This window comes from Carettochelys insculpta, chromosome 25 (genome assembly GCF_033958435.1).
Source record: "Carettochelys insculpta isolate YL-2023 chromosome 25, ASM3395843v1, whole genome shotgun sequence".
Lineage (NCBI taxonomy): Eukaryota > Metazoa > Chordata > Testudines > Carettochelyidae > Carettochelys > Carettochelys insculpta.
This window is the reverse complement of record NC_134161.1, coordinates 2,060,313-2,081,145: the sequence shown is the minus strand read 5'-3', so window position 1 is coordinate 2,081,145 and position 20,833 is coordinate 2,060,313. Positions and strand designations below refer to the sequence as shown.

General features: G+C 53.7%; 1 protein-coding gene across 6 annotated transcripts in view; it reads left to right on the top strand.

Annotated features, from left to right (window-relative positions):
• CEP164 (centrosomal protein 164) overlaps positions 1-20,833 on the top strand; it is a 105,873-nt gene that overhangs the window by 73,181 nt on the left and 11,859 nt on the right. For 5 of the 6 annotated variants that reach the window (XR_012642497.1, XR_012642498.1, XR_012642496.1 and 2 more), the window contains 6 exons: positions 390-510; positions 2,194-2,559; positions 7,668-7,734; positions 9,166-9,288; positions 10,088-15,432; positions 16,948-17,058. Coding sequence is in view for 1 of the 6 variants with exons in the window: in XM_074976697.1 (XP_074832798.1) it covers positions 390-510; positions 2,194-2,559; positions 7,668-7,734; positions 9,166-9,288; positions 10,088-10,187 (777 nt within the window). In the remaining 5 variants the exon portion in view is untranslated. Of the gene's footprint in view, positions 1-389; positions 511-2,193; positions 2,560-7,667; positions 7,735-9,165; positions 9,289-10,087; positions 16,138-16,947; positions 17,059-20,833 lie in introns of those variants that run through there. The other variant, XM_074976697.1, reaches the window with a different exon arrangement.

The window sequence follows — 20,833 nt, the reverse complement described above, 5'->3', positions numbered from 1 at the left end:
AGCTTTGAAAGTCGGGGCCTGCTGGGGTCACATCTCCTTGCCTACTCACGTAATACTGGGCCTTGTGATTTCTGACTGATGGGAGTCTTTGCAGAAACTGTAATGCTCAGTCCCCTGCACACCATGCCCCCTCCCTGGGCCAAGCCGTCTGCTTTGGCAGCACCGCCCACCTTTGCTGACCGCAGGGCAAGGAAGCCCATTTGTAGTGCTGTCTTCATGGGCTCTGTCGCACTCAAGTGTGAGAGCGTCCAGTGCAGCCTGTGGAGAGCCATTCTGTGATCTCTGGTTTGGGGTCACAGAAGCTTTAAGCTGGTTTGGTTTCCCAAGGGCCAGATGTGTGTAGATCCGAGTTCATTTCCTCTCCTCTGGCTATTCCTTCTTTTGACCAGGTTTCTGATGAGGACACTCTGAAGGGTGCGGCGTGTAAAAAGGTGGTAACCTTTGACCTCAGTGACTCCGAAGACACAAACAGCCTGAGCAGCACAGACGTGCCGCCACCACCGCACAAGTGTGAGTGTTCACTGCTTCTTTCCCAAGCACTGCCGCAGGCTGCGTTTCAGAGCGGTACCCGTTTGGCTCTCTGCAGCACCACGCCCCACTCTCTGTGCGCTCCTGCTCTCTACCTTGTCCGGGTTTTGCTTGTGCCCGTTAAAGTCTAACGTAGGACTCTCAACCATTTTCTTTCTGAGCCTCGCCACCATAGCTGGTTTTCTGCATCTGAAAGCCAGGCCAGCACTAGGGTGGAGTGAGCAGGCCGGTTGCCTGGGGCTTCATGCCGCTGGGCTCCCCCACAGTTACGTTGCTCAGGCTTTTGCTTCCTCTGTGGGGGGTGGGACTCAGGCCCACGCTTCAACCTTACGTGGCACAATTTTGTCTTTCTGCCCTGGGCCCCAGGGAGTGTAATGCTGGCCCTGCTCGAAGCCTTTGACCTCAGACCCTGGTAAGAACCACTGCTCTGACGTGCGTAGCGTAGGTGTGCTCTGTGCTAGCACAAAAGTGCCTTACTTTGTACTGAATGATGCCCTGACTGTAGTGTGATGTGACTCTGAGAGCAAAGTGTCCCCTTTGAATCGCTCCCCCATTATGAAGGGGGTTGAAAACCATGGCCTTCATTAGAGTGCCCAAACCCTTCAACCCTGCCCAGCAATGCTGGAGCCAGGCTGTGTTGTCCATCCGTCCAGTAATTGTTTGGTGGATGGGTGTCTTTCCTCTTCCTGCCTACTTGGCTGTTGCAGTTCCCTGCGGCTGCTCTTGTTGGGGTTGTTCTCTCCCGTCCAGTGCTCAGAGCGGTGCATGAGTGGCGAGTGGAATGCTCTGCTCCGTAAGTGGGTACCTGTGTCAGGAGGAAGGTGTGTTTTACAGAGATGCTGGCCAGGCTGGTGGCTGCCACTTCAGCCTCACAATCTGGCTGAGTCCAAGAAGTTGTAGGACCTTCTCTCTCCCTGGAGCGATGAGTCTCATATTGATAAAATCCCCACAGTCCTACCTCTCGCCTTCCCACAGCACCCATACTTCTTCCCCATGTGCACGAGCCTATGGTGCGTAATCCCTTCTCGGTCTCCCTGCTCAGCGGGTGCAGTTCCATTACTGTAGCCTATCAGGCTCCCGCTGAGCTTGTCTTTCCTACTCCAGCGTAAGTGAGCAGCTTTGTGCTGGGCTGCAAGAGCCAGCCCCTTGCAGGGGAAATCGGGGCTCTGCCGACGTGTGGCTGCTGAGGAGCCCAGCAGAAGTGAGGGTGGAGCTGGCGCACAGGACAGAAGCAAGCTGATGCCACAAACCAGGGCTGCTTCTGCAAGCTGTAATTCAGTTCTGCTATCCCCAGGCACGGTGTCCCTTTGTCTCGGCCCATCCCCGTCACCCATCAGAGTTTAACCCTTGGAAGCTCAGGGGTCCTGGCCCCCTTTGTCTCATTCCCCAACTTCCCCTGCTCTGCACCCGCCCAAGGAGCCGTCTAACCAGAGCTCCCTGCTCATCGGTGTCTGTCGGAACTGCCCATTGTCTGTGCACCTCCTGTGGCGTTGTTCCTTACCCGTCCGCAGGGTGTGCCGAGTTCATGCTCTGCGAAGCATGGGGATGAGGGCAGGGGAGGAGAAATTGCTCTGCTTGAGGAGATGCTGGGGAATGGTGCTGACTGGAGGCTAAACTCCGTCTCCTTTACATCTCTGGTGACCCTGGGTTTTTTCCTTCGACCAGTCGACTGGAAGCCAGACCTCCGGTTCCCCCAGCTTGACAAAATCCAGCACCTGACCAGCACTCTGCAGCACATCACCACTGAACTGAACGGGGTCCTTAGCACCTTGGGCTCCCTGAGCCATCAGCAGTCCCCTCTCTTTGCTCCTGGGCAGGCGCCGGTGCCTGCTCTGCCCAGTGATAGCGTTCCGCTGTCTGTGTACACCTCTTTGGCGAGAGGTCAGCCTGCTGGCCCCATCCTGCCTGCTGCTGGGATTCCTTTGGTGAGCCAGTGGCCTTGGAGCACTGCTTTGAACTCCAGCCTCTCTTCCGGTGCCAGTCAGTCGGTGGACAACATACTGGCAGAGAAATGGCGCAAGTATTTCCCAGGTATGCACTTCTGCCTCCTTCTGGGTGCGTCTCTCTGTGCCAGGGTGCAGCAAAGCGCAACTGCTGGGTAAGGGGCATGGACCTTTCTGAGCAAGCTGAGAGCTGTCTCCACTCGCTCCCTGGCACTGCACCACCCAGGAGATGAACTGAGTTCCTAGAATCATAGACTCGCAGGGTGGACGGGACCTCAGGGGGATCCTCGAGTCCCGCCCCCGAGGTGCGCATGCTGCGAATGAGTGCTTCTTTTGAACGAAACAGGGTCCCGTCTGTGTTAACGCTGCTATGGCCCCTCCTCCAATGTCCACAGGAATCTTGGTGGGGTTTTCCCCAGTTCTTTCTGCTCTGTCTAGTGATTTCCTGCATTTCCAAAGCAGCTGCACTTCCCCCCAGGTATTTAACATGGAAACAAGGCTCTCCCTTGCCTGCCTGTGGGAGAAATGGCCTGAGTCGTTAAGGTGTGGGTGGGTGTGTGAACACGCACACCCTGTGGGAGAGCTAAATCACTAATGTGACCCTTGTTTCAGTTCCGAGTCCCACAAAGTCTGTTCTCTGTCATGGAAGCAAGTTTCCCAGCCTGGGGCCGTCTCCAGAGATGGCCTGTGTCCTGCATCCCAGGCCTTCCCCTGGGCAGAGAGTCCCTTTGTGTTGGAACGTAGCTGGGGCTGCAGGGGGAGAGTTGTGTTGCTGGTGGCCAGGGCCAGTCTCATGGAGTACTTCGAAGGTCAGACTGGACTCTGCTCAGCCGAACACCAAGGCGGTGTGTTCCCAGGGTCTGTGCCGCTGAGCAGATGGCCTGCTGTGCTGCCTACCAATTGTCAGGGTGTGTGGCCTCACTCCTAGGTGGGAGCTGCAAAAGCCAAGCGTGGCGATCATGAGCGTATGGGTCAGCACGGCCAGGTCTGCCTCTGACAGCACAGAGTGCAACCTGCCGGGTAGGAGCAGGTGGATGGAGCCTGTTGGGAGCAGCCTGGAGCACTGAAGGGTCTGGAAGGTTGCTGGGGGTGGAGCTGCCGATGATCTAGTGATTTGCAGGGAAATGCCAAGGGCAGGAAGTGATACTACAGGGAGGCGAGTGCTTTAAAGCTCTCTCTCTCTCCTGCTGGCATTATCCCAGTCTTGTCTGGGATCAGCCAGAGCCAGGTGCTGGTTTCCACTCGCTGTTGATGGAGCAGGTGGTGGTGGGTGTGCTGTGTGCCCTCTGCGCTGTGCTGCTTCGTCCTGGGAAGAAGGCTGTGGGACTGGCCAGCTCTCTGATGCTTTCTGTCGCATAGTCTCAGAAGGATGTGGAACGTGTGGCATCCACTGGTGGCCAGTTTGGAGGTGCAGGAGTAGTTGACTCCCTCCTGTACTGCATGCTGGATTCTGCCTATCGCTTCCAGACAGTTGGATCTCCCTGCTCGGGGAAGGGTTCCCAGTGTGGTTTGTGGAGCGCCTGGGGGCAGCATGGCTTAGTCTGAGATGAAGATAACTTCTCTCTGCAGTTCACATTGTCCACGTCCAAGGAATCTCTGCTGAAGGGAAGGGATGCTAGAATCCCATGGCCTGTAGCAGGCTGGGCATCCCAGGGTCTGCAGCCTGACTCAGGGAGGGCCAGAACCAACCCTGGGGCCAAGCAAGCATCTGAGTGGGACAAGAGAGAGACCCAGACTGGCCTTCTGGAGGGCTAGGACAAGGGTGTAGTAGCCGGGGAGGCTCTTGGCTGCGTTCTCCACTCATGGCTCTGCAGCTGCTCGGCAGGGAAACAACTCTCCCTGAAAACAAACAAGCAGTCCAGTAGCGCTTTAAAGACTAACAAAATAATTTATGAGGTGGTGAGCTTTCGTGGGGCAGACCCACCTCTTCAGATCAGCCCTCCCCTGAAGCGCTGGCTGGCTGATTTGCTGCAGTGTGATCGGAGGCTCTTTAAAGGGAGGCGGCAGAGCTTCTGTGTAACTCTGAGCTCAGGGCAGAGACTGACTAGTCTGTGCTGGGGGCAGCCGTTCCTCTCCACAGGAGAGCGTGAATATCACTGGTGAACAGAATGTGACTTTGTCCCTAGCAGACAATGGGCTTCAGTGGCAGACAGTGGGAAGCGCTGGTGTGTGTAGCTCCCCGCACGTGGCAGACTTGAAAAGAGGCGATAAGAGCAGCTCCTTCTGGGAAGTGGAGTGCAAAGCCGATCTCATTAGGCTGTTTCCAGGGCACTTCAGCTGCTGACATTTGCACAAGAAGAGCAGTCATTAAAGGAGCCAGCCAGAGAAGGGGAGGGACTTTCTATTCCATTGCTCTGCCTCACTGGAACACGCTGCCCAGGCTGCAGAGACATGGGACATGTGGCTCCTGATTTAGTTTCCTCCAGAGAGCAGAGTGTTTTTCCAATGTGAGTCCTGTTTAAACCTTTTAACGGATGACACAATCCCCGGCCCCTAGTCCTGCCAATCCCTAGCCAGCAACCAGTAGCAGCCCCAAGATCTGTGTATGATGGAGCGAGGAAAGTGGGGGAGCCACAGGCTGAGCGGCTCACGCCAGCAGGGGATGGCCCCCCTGCTTGCTGTAACCTAAGCGGGCAGGTAACACCTCTGTCGCTGAACAAAGCGCCGGGAGGAGCCCAGCTGGGTCTGAACCAGAGGTGGCAGTCGGAAGCTGGGGAGAGTTGGAAGGGGCTCGCCTGTGCTGAGGGGAGGCTAGACCCAGATGGGGCACCCCTCGGGGTCCCCTCCCCAAGGCGGATTGGCACGACTGTCTCTGCCTGCCATACTGACACCTTTGCACTGGGCTGTGTCTCTGTCGACTAATAAACCTCCTGTTCTACCTGCTGAGTGATAACTAACAGAGAGACAGCTGTGTTAGTATATACTATCAAAACAAAAAGCAGTCCACTAGCACTTTAAAGACTAGCAAAATAATTTATTAGGTGGTGAGCTTTCGTGGGACAGACCCACTTCTTCAGACCATAATCATACCAGAACAGACTCAATAGTTAAGGCACGGAGAACCAAAGATAGTTATCAAGTTTGCCAAATCAGAAAAACTGTAATCAAGGTGGGCAAATCACAAGAGAAGAGGGACAGAAGGGCAGCGGGAGTGAAGGGTCCAATAAAACAAAGTATGTAAAAGAGTCCATATAATGACCCTGGTAATTGGCATCCTCGTTCAAGCCACATGTTAAAGTGTCAAATTTAAATATAAAAGAGAGCTCGGTACTCTTTCTTTGCAGGTGATTCTTAAAGTTCCTTTTCAGTAAAACACAGACTTTCAGGTCATTAACAGAATGGCCCACTCCATTAAAGTGCTGGCTGACAGGCTTGTGAGTTAAGAGCTTTTTGAGGTCTGTTTTGTGTCCATTCATTCATTCTTTGTTGAAGCGTGTTTAGCATTTGTCCTATATACACAGCATGTGGCCATTGTTGGCACGTGATGGCCTATATGCTGTTAGTTGAGGAACATGAGAATGTGCCCGTGATTCTGTGGATAACCTGGTTAGGTCCAGTGATGGTATCTCCAGAACAGATATGTGGACAAAGCTGGCAACGGGGCTGAGTGAGAGTCGCTTCTGGCTGCAGTTGGGGTGCAGTGCTTGGGGACCCCGAACCCCATTACACAATGCCATGTTTGTTTTCACTGTGAAAGTTCTCACTGGTTGCCCGCTTTGGACGTGGCCTGCTTTGACGTGGGCCAGCCACTAACATACGTGTCTATGACGTGCTGTGTGCATGAATGGAGGAAACAGTATTCCCCTGGCCTAGATGGTTGGGCTGAGATTCAGCAAAGCACCGAAGCCCATGCCCAGGTCTCTCTGACTTCACTAGAATTTAAATACTTGATGGAAGTTAAACATGCATAAATGCTGCAAGGAGCCTTAAGGCAAGCATTTTCATGGGGCCAATTGACTTACGTTTGTCATGCCATGCTGCCTCATTTTGTGGGTGGGAATTGCCTCCCTGGCCTGGCCCTGAGTTGGGTGGTTGTGGCATGGGGGGACTCTCTGCTCATGGATCATTTAAATGGCAAAAAGAGAGCCTGGCAGATCCCGGGTAGGTGAGACCCTCTTCTCAAGCTTTTGGGGACAAGGAAACTCTTTTGGGAGAGGGGCCTTGTTTTTGTTAGAGCTGAAACTTCAACCACAGCACAGAGCAGGCATCTTGGCACAATCGGTGCCAATGGCAGGGTTGCATGTCTGGCCAGGTGATACCCTGTACCCATCATCCTTCTGGCTTGTGCCCTCTCTGCAATGACTCCTATGTTGCATGCTAGTTGCCTTCTTGTCAACGAAGGCTCTCTTGCCTAGGAGTTCTGTCCTGGGGCTTTGGAGAGGCACGTGGCTCTGAGAGCATCACGTAGCCCTTCTGCTCTTCTTACCGTAAGTAGACTCCAGTTACCCTGAGTTCAGACCTGTCCCTGTGGCTGCATTTGCGATTTTTGAAATTCAGATTCCCTCCCCACCCAGCAATTTCTCAAGCTCTAGCTTTTCCCAAAGCACCATTGCAATTACCCAGGTTTACCATGGCTGTGTCTCATGCATGTGTTATCTGGCAAGTTAGGCCGTTACGCCTGATGTCTGAACGTGGATTGAGATGTCTAGCTCTGGGCAACACGCTGGAACACTGTGGCCTTAGATTGCATTAGCAATGGAAGTGCCAGTCTGTGCAATGTGAAGGAAGGTTCTTTCAGGACATGGCAACAGCCTGGGGCACAGATTATTACCATGAATGCACACAGCCTCTGAAGAGCCAGGCAGTTCTCCCTCAGTCTTTCCCCTTGTGGAGATAAGGGATGTCCCGTTACAGGGTGGGGGAGTTAGAAATCGGCGGAGGGGAGTATGAGATTAGAATAAGTAACAGGGATTGAAGGGGGGACTTGCATACTGCTTCTTCCCTGTCTCCCATTGGAATCAGAGTGGGAAGCAGGAGATGATCCTGCTACAAGCTTTCCCACAAGCCCAGAAGAGCCTGGGTGTGTGCCTGCCCCGTGCAGAGAGGAGCTGCTTGTCGTGCACGCAGACAGTGACCTGAGAGAGGAGTGCTTGGCTGTGCCCTAACAAGACCCAGGTTAGAAGCTTTTCCCGTAGCGTGTGTTCCTTTCTCTTAATTGACTATTTCTCTCTCTCTCTCTCTCTCTCTCTCTTTCAGGCGGGTTCCCATTGCTCAGCGGAAGTCCTGCCCCTCTGGATAGCAAACTAGGTTATTTACCTGCAGGGTAAGATGCCTGGGATTTTGAGTGGGGTTGTTTCAAAGAAGCTGATGTGATTTCTTTGGTGTGATTTGTAGGTCACATGACCTACTTATTCCAGCAGCGAGGTTGGATTCGGAGCACGTGTTATTAGGGACTTGGCTATGTAAAAAAAATAGTTGCTGTTTTCACACTAGTGCTCCCAGTAAGGCTCAGCCAAGGGTCCTCCTTGTGTCATGGTCAGAACGTCAGGGGTTCCAGTCCCACGCCACATGTGAGTTTTGCATCCCTGATCCGGGCTGCCGTGAGGGCCCAGTTTAGTGGGGAGGGTTTGAGATCCTGGAGGTCAGGTGGAAATAAAAGCTCTTTGGTACCTTTCCGAAAGAGCAGGGGATGGGCCTGTTTCCCAGTGAGCGAGCCCCTCCATGAATAAACAGCTTTTCTCTCCAGCGCCCCAGTGGAGTTAACGCTGCATGTGCAGTGCCCACTGTAACACCAGGGTGCGAGGCATGACCCCCAAAGCACACCCCACACAAGGAGCAGCTTCTCCGGTGGCTCCCCAGCTTCATAATGATCACGTGTGTAGGCAAAATCGTTGCCCATGAAATTTTCCCCGAATGCCTTTCTGCAGCTAGTCCGATTTGGGCTGCAACTGCTCAATTTTACGTGGCCATTTTGCAAGTGGTCGGGTGTGCGGATGCTCATGTGATTGCTCGTTCTGACTCACTGCTGTGCAGAATAGTGCAGGATGCTTGGGTACAGCCCTCCCCATCTCTCGTCCGCTGCAAAGGCCTTGGCATTGTGGAGTCCCAGACTGGCAAAGGATGGCCCTAGTGGCACAGCTGCTGGCTGGGCTACCCCAGCTTGAAGTTTGTGCTTCGCTGCTGCTGAAGAGCTGCTGTTCAAACTCGGAGGACAGTCCTTCTAACCATCTTCTCCTGTGCCCGTCGAATGTGGGCCTGACTAAGCAGCACCTGCAGCGAGGGGACCACCCCAAGTGGTGTCTCCTCCCACTTCCCTCCGAATCCCTTGTATCCTTTTATCCCAGTTCAGCCTAGCCTGGAATCTCTCTGTGCTGAGCCTTTGCTACCCAGCAGCACTGCATTTATTTCTCAGGGGCCCAGCTGCCTATCCTCTTTTCCCCTCAAGGAGAATGCGCTGGTGCGGCCTGTCAACAGTGGCCGATGGGGTAAATGGAGACTCCTGTGGTGTTAGTAGCAGGGGATGCATGGGGGCGTGCCAGCCCCTGAGGCTCTGTGATGCTAAGGAGACCGGGAAAATGGCAGCAGCCGAATAAAGTGGCTGCTGAAATGTCTCCCTCGTCTGGTCGGGGAGAGGAGGAGACGACCGTGTGCTACGAAGAGGCGTTTTTTCTGTTGGACCGCGCTGTGGCTGTTTCATTGCAGTGCATAGGCTTGTTTGGTGCCAGACCTTCCCTGTCTCTCTTTGTCATGACAGTGAGCAAATCCGCCTGCTCCAGCGCTCCCAGATCCGGGGCCCCGAGGCGGACAGAACAAGCGTCCAGGGAGCGATTGAGGCCAACAAGAAATGGCTGGAGAATTTCCGGAAGGATTCAAAAGTGTATCCTTTGCTTTGGTCTCGTCTTTATTGGCCCTCCCGGCGCTGCGGTAGAGAGATGCCAAAAGCAGGCGGTGAGTGACTATGGCACAGCAAAGCACTGAGCAGCAGCTGTGAAGCCTCAGGAGCTCCTGGTTTTGGTCCCAGGATGTTAGATAGACAAGCGGGCGAGATAATAACTTTTTATGGGGCCAGCCTCTGTTGGTGAGAGACACGTGTGTGACCTACTTCCACCAAACATCCTGTTCCGTCACGTGTCTCTCCATGATGCTCTGAGTAAGTTTCCCAGCCCCGCAGAGGAACACCCTGTAGCCTGAAAGCATCTCGCTCTCTCCAGCAGCAATTGGTTCAATAGACGTTGGCCCCTGTAAGACATTCCACGGCGCCGATGTTTGTGCTGTGGGCACTTTGGTGAGAAGCTCGGGAATGGGATGCCGTGGGTTCTGTGCCGTGCAATGCATTAGTGTCAAAGGAAGAAGAGGCGCTAGAGGGAAATCTCTGTGTTCTGCTAAATGGGGTAATAGGTCCCTGGTCCTCTCTGGCAGCATTATGCTACAGCTGTAATGCTCTCTGGAGCGCACATTGATGTGGGCAACCAATCCTGTGCTCCCAGGAATAGAGCAATTTGCTTGGCATCCCAGAATCCCCCTGGAAGTCTGTTTGATCTGTGTGCAGAGGTCTGCGTACAACGTGTGAGGTGCGAGGTTTGGTCCCTGCTCGTATTACTTGTCCTCCTCTCATGTCTGCATTCATGCAGGCTGATTCACACACAAGCCATGCTTTTCCTTCACTGTGCTGCCAGTCCTCTCTTTGCAAGCACACAGAAGCTGTCTGCCAGCAACCCTGGCCTGGTGCAGCTTGGACTGGATGAAAACAACCAAATTAAAGTGTTTCACTACTAAAGGGGACAGAGCTCCGCTGGAGAGGCTTCCCAGGGAGACAGCTTGGCGAGAGGTGACAGCTGCGCTCTGTTCCCTCTTACAATACGTTGCGTTGCAGCACTACTCAGTGGTCTGGCTTTTTTGCTCTGCCCGTGAAATAAAGTTTCTTTCCAGGAGGAGGGAAAAAGTGGACTTCCCAAGTGAATTTGTCTAATCCTGTAATATGTCCAAATATACTTTATAGACTGCTTAATCCAGTGCTGAAATCTCAGGGCTTCAGTAAATCAACAGTTCCCTCATTAGTATTCCAGCAATCACCTGATGGAAGCGTGACTCGGCGAGGACTTGGAATAACTTGTCGTGGGGGAGGAGGTGATTTCTGACGGAAATGTGTGAAGGAAATTAATGCGCTGTGGAATCCCAACAAACATGCTGGGTGGTGACCTCAGACCTGGCTCTGTGGCGCAGACTTGAGCTTGGGAGAATGAAAAGCAAAGGGCTGTAATTTTTTTTTTTTTTATCTGGAGGAGTACAATCAAAAGCCGCAGAGGCAGAGCTGGCCGCCGTGCCCCGATGGAGCAGGGCTGTTTTTTTGTTACACTCAGGATTCTTTCTAATACCCAACGTTGAGTCGCTTATAGCTAAAAATGTTTTGTATTCAGTGCGTCCAAGTTAGAGGCCTCGGACTGATCCTTCTGAGGACAGCGGGGGCTGAGCCTCGGAAGGGTGGTAACAGACTCCGTTTCTTTTGAGCAGGGCAGAAGCCGTAGGGCCAGAGTGTGCCTGGGCAGGGGTGGGTGGTTTATGTGGCTGCTGTGAGGGAGGAGGTTTCTCGCTCCTGGCTGCAAAAGCGCTGTGTTGGGTGGCTGGTTGTACTCTCCCTCGTCCGGACTTGCTGGGGGAGCAGAGCCTGGTGGGCTGAGCTGTTCTGTGAGAGTCTGACTGGTTCCACTGGGGCACCTGTTGTTGCTGGTGTTTGGTGGAGCTGCCCTGGCACAAGTAATAGACAGAGATCCGGCCCCCTCCAGCCCCGGCTGAGTGCTCTCTCACACTGGGGGGGGGGACACCCTGCTCTAGACCTGGGCTGGGTTGGAGCCATTTCCCATCAGGGAGGAACTTGACCATCTGTGGAGCAGACCAGCAGCTGCTCGCTGCAGGGCTTGTGGGAGGGAGAGCTGGTTTGGTCAGCGCAACGGCTCTCAGTGGGCCACGGAGGTGGCTGACATGGTGGATAAGGTTCGTCGCTGTTCTGACTGCAGCCGCCTGTGAGGCCGCGCAGCTGGCAGTGAAGTCCCTCTGAAGACCATGGTGAGATGTTTTCCTGGGCATTGGATCAGTCCTTTGGCGTGACTGCAGCTTGAGCTGTTGCCTTGTGGGAATTAAAAGCCCACAGCCATTGGCCTGAAGACTGCCTTTAGAAACTGCTCCCCTCACCTGTCCTCGGCTCGGGGCTGGGTGGGGCTTGGAGGCTCCATTCCTGGTTGTTGCATGGTGCTTTCTCATTAGTCATCTGTCCTCTGAGCTGGCTTGGGGTAGTCACTCTTTGTAGCCAATGCGTGTGCTGTTTGGCCATTGCCAGCTGACTGAAAATGGGCATTACGGGGATTCTGCCTGAGGAGAAATCGCCTTCCCAGCAGTTCCCGCCAGACAGACTGGGATGTCCTGGTAGCTTCCCGCCCCTTCAGACTGTTGGCATCTCTCAGCTTGGGTAAAGAGGATCGGCTAACACGGAATAGTGATGCTGTCAGGTCCGTTTTACTTCCTGACCCTCCTGGGCAGGTTGCATATGGTCCAGGAGAAGCAAGAAGAAGAGTTTTGACTTAAGATTTGAAACGTCTTTGTAACTGTTTAATAACAGCTCACTCTTAAAGCAGGAGCGACCTGACTTTGTGCCCCAGAACAAGGGCTTGGCCTGGCACTGCAGGCAGATCCAGAGGCGGCTCTGTGTTCACAGGATCTGGCCTTAGCATCCCTCGCCCTCTGCTTGCTGAACAGCTGAGGGCAGGTAATACAACACAGCGTGCCAATGCCCTTGCCTAGGCACCCTTCGTACAGTACTGGTTGCCCTGAGTGACCGTTGAGCCCCCTCGGCGGCGTTATGCAGCTGACCCGCCCGCTGCAGCGGATTACACAAACCCTTGCTGGTGGGGATTTCCTTTTAGCCTCTCTCTGCTGCAGAGAGAACCACATGACAATGTTCAGCCACTTGATTTCAACAGTCCCACCTGTCCTGGCTTTCTCCAGCCTGACCCCCTCCGCCGTCATTTGGACGTTGTCCCAAAGCGCTCCTAGCAGAGGGCTGCCCTCTGGAAATCGGGGCCCTGCACCCTCGAGAGCATATCTTAGTGCGGGAAAAAGACTGTTTTAGTAACCAAGTCACCGCAGGTCTCTTCCCCCCTTGTATGCTTATGCTGTGTCCTGTTTTGTATGCAAATGAAGCTGACGCAGATTTGTTTTGTACCCTGGGGATGTTTGCAGCTTTGTTTTTTCCAGCAGTGATGTTTGTCTCCCTTCCTCGCACCCAGCGCGGGGTGCCCAGCGTGTCCTTCCCTCCTTCCTCGGCAAGAGGTGTTGCTGTTCTCTCCCCCAGCTTCTGCTCAGAGGCGGTTGCAGCTTGCTGGGGCTGTCTCCACGAATAAGCCTGTTTATCATGTTTATTATTAAAAAAGGGATAGATAATAAGACAAAAGATATCCTACTTCCCCTATATAAAACTACGGTACGCCCACATCTTGAGTACTGCGTGCAGATGTGGTCTCCTCACCTCAAAAAAGATATATTGGCATTAGAAAAGGTTCAGAAAAGGGCGACTGAGATGATTAGGGGCTTGGAACGGGTCCCATATGGGGAGAGGCTAGAGAGACTGGGACTTTTCAGTTTGGAAAAGAGGCGATTGAGGGGTGATATGATAGAGGTATATAAAATCATGAATGGTGTGGAGAAAGTGAATATAGAAAAATCATTTACCTTTTCCCATAATACAAGAACTAGGGGACACCAAATGAAATTGATGGGTAGTAGGTTCAAAACTAATAAAAGGAAATTTTGCTTCACACAGCGCACAGTCAACCTGTGGAACTCCTTGCCGGAGGAGGCTGTGAAGGCCAGGACTCTATTAGGGTTTAAAAAAGAGCTCGATAAATTTTTGCAGGTTAGGTCCATAAATGGCTATTAGCCAGGGGTAAAGGATGGTGCCCTGGCCTTCAGAACAAGGGCAGGAGATAAATCACTTGATCATTGTCTTCTGTTCTTCTCTGGGGCACCCGGCATTGGCCACTGTCGGCAGACGGGATACTGGGCTGGATGGACCTTTGGTCTGACCCAGTATGGCCGTTCTTATGTTCTTCTTATGTTCTTATCACCTGGCTTAGTGAGTTAGGAAATAACTACAAGAGGTGGTGCCCATACAGCTTTCAGCCACAGGGTGCTCCTCTCGGGCAGCGTGAGCTCTGTTTCCTCAGGGCATCTCCCCCCAGCTGGGCTCTGCAGCAATAGGTCTCTCCAAGGGAGTGCAGAAGTTGTAGGGCAGGCCTGGTGCTGCAACACCCCAGGGCCATGTCCCCCGCATGGCTGGGGGAGAGGCGTCACTTGCTGAAGTCATCACAGCTGGGGTGTGAGGCGTCACTGCAGGCCTGAGCTGTTCTCCGTGTACTTGGTGGGGAACACCTCTCTCTCCCTGCCACGGTGGCTCCCCAGGTGGCTGGCTGGCAGGTGGGGACGTGTTACAGTGAGGTAACCCTGCTGAAGGGCTGTCGCTACCAGCTTGCACTTTTATTTCATACCCACAGTGACTTCCCTTGGTTCAGCCCCCTGCCCTCACTGGAGGGTGCAGATTGGATCACCGTGAACCCGGGCAGGATCAGGGCCTTTTTCTCCCACGGGTTATTTCTCTCTCTTTTTTTCTTCTCCTTCCCTGTGGGATGAGGGGCGGCCAGGGAAGGGCTGAGTCGAAGGGTTTGTCTCTCGTCTTCCATCTGCTTCCAACTTTGTCACCCTGTCTTCTGTGCTCAGCTCACTCCGCCAAGTGCCCTGTGACTCTCTGGTGAGGAAATGCCTGGGAGGTCGCACAGCGGAGGAGTTACAAGCAGCTTTGAGCACAAACGGCAACTGTTTGTTTGGATTAGAGAGCGAGAGCGAGAGACAGTGTGTGTGTGTGTGTGTGTGTGTGTGTGTGTGTGAGAGAGAGAGAGAGAGTGTAAGGGACGTGAGATGGTCAGGACTGCTGGTGCAGAAGTTGGATGGCCTGTTACCTCAAGGAGAGAGCTAGGGTCAGTCAGATAATTGCAGGATGAGCTGTCTGCCTCTCTCAGGACAGCACCAGTCTACCGAGGGGCTGGGTCCCGCACCCATCATCCTCCTGTCAAACTGTTTTGGAAGTGCCCTTTCCTGGCTGTGGTTTTTTCTGGCCTCATGTGAGGAAGGAAGGTGATACCAAGCTCCACAGGGGGAAGTAATGGTTCCTTTATTCCTGTGGCTGGCTGGTTCCCTGGAGCTCTTGTCTGCTTGTTTTCGGCCAGCTCCTTAAGAGGCTCTGTGTCCTGCTTCCACAGAGGACTCTCCCAGCAGTTTCAAACTCCCTTTGAAAAAACAGTTAAAAGCCTGGCTCAGTGCTGGTGTGTCTCAGCGTAGCCTGGGGTTTGCCTCCTTCCAGCTCAGGCTGGGCTTGGGGCGGGGAGCACCCTGCCTGCGATTCAGGTGCGCCTACATCTGGTGCACGTCAGTTTGTCCTGGCAATGATTGAAGCAGTCAGGTCACTCCTCCCCCGGCCCTGCCAGCAGCTGTGGCTATGCAGGAAGCATTGCAAATTCTGGAAAAATCCCAGTCCCTAAGTGAGATGCGGACATTTACTGGGTGCTGGAGGCATTGCTGAGCCCCAGTAATCCCATGGGCCGCAGACCAGCGCCTGCCTCAGCTGCATCCTTGTTTCTTCAAATCCTCACTCGATGGGTCCCATAATTCCTCGGCGCAGAGGGGATGAAGAGGCTACGCTGGCACCATATGTTCTGGCCTAGCCCAGGCAATTACGGGAGTGACAGCGCAGCACACGACACTGGCAGGAGGCGAGGGAACGCTGAGCTCATTAAAGGGCTTGGAGGTTGCAGCGTGAGAAGGAGCCATTGCCGCGGCTGGTGACATTGAGACAATCTGGTCTCTCTCCCGGAAGATTTTTCCCTTTCCCCTGGGCCGGGGGAACCCAGCATAGAGCCTGACCATGCTGGCCTCGCTGATGACCGCGCTGTTCTTCATGGTGAGAGCCCTGGGGCAGGTGAGTCCAGCCTGGGCTTTCGGGTTGATCTCTGGTTGTATTTGTGGGAGCTTGGTGCTACGTTAACTAATGGTGTGGGGGGTGCTGCTGCTTTATGCATGCTCATAACTAGCTGGGGACTCTGGTTCTTCTTGGCTTGGGACTCTCCCAGTCTCTGGCCTCCCTTCTGCTAAGTGAGTGGGCAGCCAAGCCAGGTGAGTTGGCTGACCCCGGAGCAGTGTGGTTCATTGCCAGGGGGTTCCATACCCCCTAGTGCTGGTACGGCACAGAGCTAGTGGCACCGCCCTGGTAACTCCCTGGCCTCCATTCATCTCAGAAAGTACACGCATGGGGATTCCGGTTTTCACATTGCAGCGGGGCGGCTGGAGAGCTGACGTGGGAGAAGGTGGTAAGAAGCTGCTGCGGGGGTCTTCTCCGGATCGGTGGCTTTAAGAACAAACGCGGCGTCAGCTTGAAGCATGTTTGGGTGTTACCACCGTTTGGCTGTTCCAGGCAGCCCCGTCCTGCAGCTGGGCCCTAGGTCCTGCCCTGCAGGGGCTGCTGCTCCTGCACGTGGGGTTAAGAGGAACAGAGCTCATAGGGCCAGGAGTAGGGCTGCGGGCTGTGAGGTGCCGGCCAAGTATGCAGCCACTAGACATGCTCCTGCTCCACGCGGTGCCAGCTGTCCAGCAGCAACCCTGGGGAGGCAGGCAGGAGCACTCTGCATTTTCCCCTGCGAGAGGCTTTTCTGCAAGCAGAATACCCCAGCAATAAACGAGGGCCACCCTCCCTGCGGGGTCTGTGGAACGTCCTGGAGCCAGGTGGCAAAGCTCAGCTACCCCTCTGAGCTGTGAATCCCCATCTTCTCACCCCGCTGTGCTCCCGGTGCCCGCAGCCCCGTGTAACGTCACCAAGGGAAGATTGTACAGCCCGGGGATGGATGTAAGCAGCAGGCACAAGGATTTGCAAAGGTTACAGCCTCCCAAATAGGATTGGGGGGTCTTAACCTAATCTCAAACGGGCCCCAGAGTGGCCTCCCAGCCCCGAGCTGGCTTTGGAGTAACACATCACGCCTGGGCTGGCGCTTTGCTGCTGGGGATGAATTGGATGATATGTAACTTTCTCTTTGCAGGTCCCATTGGCCCAGACCTTCCCCCCCTTGGGGAGTGGCTGGGCTGGCATCACGGCAGTATCTAACCAGCCAGAGAGAGGAAGGCCTGGTGCTAGCCAGGGCTCTGGGTCATTTCCCTGCTCTGCCCAGCCTCCTTGTGAGAGTGTGGGGAAAGTCCCTTTGTCTCCCTGGCTCTACTTGCCCTGTGCACATGGGGCCTAGGCCCTGCCCCGCCCAGCCCAGGCCTGTCCGAGGGGCAGGGCGGGGCGACAGCAGGAGCTAGGGGAGAGGAAAGAGTTATGTGCCCAGGAGAGCATGGTGCAAGCGTGAGCCCTGGCTCTGGTGTTTCTCTGTGAAGTGAGGTGGGGCGGGTCTGTGCACAGCCAAGTCTCCTCTAACTTGCTTTGCCTTTCCCCACGCCCCAGCTGGGAACCAGCCTGTTCCAGGAGGAGCCACTGCCCTACCTTGTGTACCAGCCCCTGCCGTGGCAGGTGCAGTGTGTGACCCAGAGCCGCCGAGCCAGCCGGGACAGTGAGGTACGTGCTGCTCTCCTTGTCTGTCTGTGCTCATAGCTGCTTCAGGCAGGAGGGGCGGGCTGCCCACAGCTAGTGGCATGGCAACGGGATGCTGCACGGGCGCAAGCCAAGCAGCCAGCGTGCAGCGGCTCCCTCGAGTGCAGGGTCTGGTGAGAGCCACGTGGCAGTGGGGCCCAGTGGGCAAGGCACTGGAGCAGGCGTTGCTGCCACTGACTTGCTGGGTACAGGAAGGAAACTGGGGGGTCTCAGGAGGCAAACGCTGGCTCTGAGTTGTTGAACGTGCCCCTTAACCTGCACCCGGAACTCTGCAGAACCCACCACTTGTCACTCCCCGTAACTCCCGGCTCTGCTGACGAAAGCAGATGCCAGCTTCTCTTAGCCCTGCAGAGCCACCCCTGCTGCAAGAGAGCAAGCTGGGATTTGTTAAACCCAGCTCCATCTCCAGCCAGATTGCTCCGTTCCAGCTGCAGAATCTGCAGTTGCTGGTGATAAGACAGTCATGAGTATAATTTATTACTGCCTTGTGGTAGTGCCTGGGGAGCCCAACTGAGGGCAGCATGCACTGTGCTAGTTGTGACACCGGCGTAGAACCAGGGAATGTCTCTCCCCTGAAGGGGTTACCCTCAGGCCTGGGAGACAAAGCAGTGGAAAATAGGGAACCTAAAGACCAAGGGAACCAAATGAAGGTTTGCAAAAGCCATCTTAGTGCTATGATTTTATTTATTTTAGTTTTGGGTGGTGATTTTGTTGGGAAGGGTTTAGCTGGAGAGGAGCAAGAAATACCGAGGGACATGGGTGGGCGGGTGATTAAGGACAAAGGCTCCAGCTGGCAGTCAGGCCCGAGGGCAGAGGTGAAATCATCTGTGAACTTTCAGACTGAACAACAGGGGTCTGGACCTTCAGAGGAAATGAAAGTGGAACTCCACAAAAGAGCCACTCAGGAGCTGCGTGTTTAACGCTCGCGGTAGGAAACGACTCGGGGGAAGATGTGAACGTGATACGCTGCCTTTGCCTGGAGAAGGAAAAAATACACAAGCACAAGAACACCGTAGTGAACCAAGCTAGCCCAGCAAGAGGGTCCCATCCAACCACACCTCCTGAGAGGCCCTCTCCAGCCATCTCTAATGGCGTCCAGCTCACAAGTCTTTTGAACTGGGTGGTGCAATGTGGTCCAGAAAAGTGGTGCCCTTTCCTTTCCCTCCCTCAACTCCTTCCTCACAGAAAGGATGAGTTGGAAGGGACTTCAGGAGGTCGTCTCGCCCAGCTGCCTGCCCTGAGGCGGCACCACTGCAGCCAGGCTTGCAGCTTAAGAACCGACCTGTTCTGAAGCCTCCAAGGATGAGAATTCCACATGCTGCCTTAGAAGCCTGTTCCAACCCTGACCACCCTGAGAGCTAGGAAGGTTTTCCTAATACTTAACCTAAATCTCCCTTGCGGCAGATTAAAACAACTACTTCTACCCTCAGTGGACAATGGAGATCAGTTGATCACCATCCACCGTTACAACATCCCTCAACCTATCGGAGACAGTTCTCAGGTACCCCCTTGGTTTTCCTTTCTCAAGATTAAATGTGCCCAGTTTTCCCATGGGTCTGGTTCTCTCACCCTTTTATCATTTCTGTGCTTCTCAACAATTTGTTCACATGCTCCTTAATGTGTGGAGCCCAGAACTGAATGCAGCACTTCTGCTGAGACTCACCAGTGCTGCGTGGAGTGGGACGGTGACCTCCCCTGTCTTACACATGATGCTTTGGTTAATGCACCCTCAGCATAAAGTGCTGTGGACCATTGCACCAGCCAGAATGGCTGTAATTGACGGTGTCGCACCAGGTGTTGTGGAGTGAAGTTCCCAGATCTGGCTCCACCCAGGGGATCCACAAATCTCTGAAGTGCTCCTATGGGACGTCAGTGGAGAACCTGAGAGCCTGTCCTGGTGATGTGCTCGAAGACCTTGCAGTGCCGTTTTTGAGTAAACTGAGCGGTGGAAGGAATGCCAGATCTTTGTGATGTTTTTCACAGAGTCGGAGAGTTTTATGCTCAGGTTTTCCTGCTGCTGCACCTATGCCATGCCTCTCACTGCTCCAGTTCTGCTTGTGAGAGGGTCCAGGTTTCTGGCTCATGTAGCAATGTAGGTTTGATAGATCCTGAACTTTATCCCAGAGGTTGCAATCCATAAGCAAGACATAGGCTTCATGCAGGAGGCAGCAATACCAATTACTCCAAGAATGCCTGGTTAGATGTGATCATTTGAACTCTCTTTGCAGCTGAAATAGACTGACTTGTCATGGCTCTCCATGGTACTCGACCCCACCGGGCGTTCTAGTGCCCCAGTTCCAATGCTCTGGATCTTGGACTTCTGTTCAATCCCACAGTGCAGGTGGCATCTTGAAGACCTTGGGTGGACAAGGCTGAAATTTTCTAACCTCGCTGAAAACATGGCAGCATCATTGGCATAATCTTGGTCAGTGAACGCTTCTTAACCAACCTTGATTCCCACGTGTGGTGCAATGACTCCTCGTAATACACCCCAGGATGGTACTAGGTGTTTTTGCAATTACAGCCCACTGTTCAACCATATCCTATGACCACCAAGCCCTTTACTACCACCTCGACAGTTATTCCCCATTCTGTAGTGGTACATTTGATTTTTTCCTTTCTGAGTGTAGTGCTTTGCACTCATCTGTATTGAATTTCATCTCATTTCAGACCACGTCCTTACTTTGTCAAGTTCATTTTGAATTTTAACCCTGTCCTCCAAAGTGCTTGCAGCTCCTCCCAGTTTGGTGTCATCTGCACATTGTGTAGGCAAGCCCTCTGCTCCATTATCCCAGTCATTAATAAAAATATTAACTATTACCTGACCCAGGTTTGACCCCTGTCGGACCCTGCTAGAGCTCACTTTGACAGCAGACCAGTGGTATCTACTACCTGAGTTCAGTTTTTCAGCTAGTTTTGCCCTCACCTTCTGGTAATTTCTTTAAACCACCACCGAGTTTGTTTCTCAGACGCTCACGCGTAACTGTGTCAAAAGCCTCACCAGAATCAAGATCTGTCGCATCTGCTGTTTCCCTCATCTGCCGTACCAGTAACGCTGTCAGAAATGGAAATGGGATTGCTTTGGAATGATTTGTTCTTAGCCAACATGGATTTGTTGTTACTTAACCATTTTATCAGCCAGGTGCTGTCAAACATTGCTGAACAATTTGTTTCAGTATCTTTCCAGGTTTTGAAGTTTAGTCTGACTGGTCTATAATTCCCTGAGTTCTCCTGGTCTTCTCTTTCAGGGACAGATATTAACTTTGCCCTTCGCCATCCTCTGGAACCTCACCTGTCCTTTTAGGAGTTCTCAAAGATGATCAGTAATGGTTCCTTCGGCAGCCCAGGATGAATTTCACCAGCTGACTAAAATGAACAGTCTTGACAGCGTGTGGTCAGTCTGGGAACAAGTCAGTGAAGACCAAGCACGTGCCCATCCCTTCGCCTGGAGGGGAGATCTCCATGTAAGAGCCTCGTGTTGACAACTGTGCTGCCTTTAGCACACTGTCAGGCACCGAGATCTCATGGGGATCACAATGTCTGGAGAGACAGGAAGCTGAGAGGATGGAAACTGGAACTAGAACTGACCTTTCTGGTGGAGACTTGGCCTTCTCTCCTCCCGCCTGTGCTCCGTGGGCCCTACCACCGATCTCCCTCCCCTTTCATTCCTCTTCACCACTCGTGGGCAGAAGTTCCGGTGTCGGGCCTGTGGCCAAAGAAGCAGCTCTGCTGTGCTTAC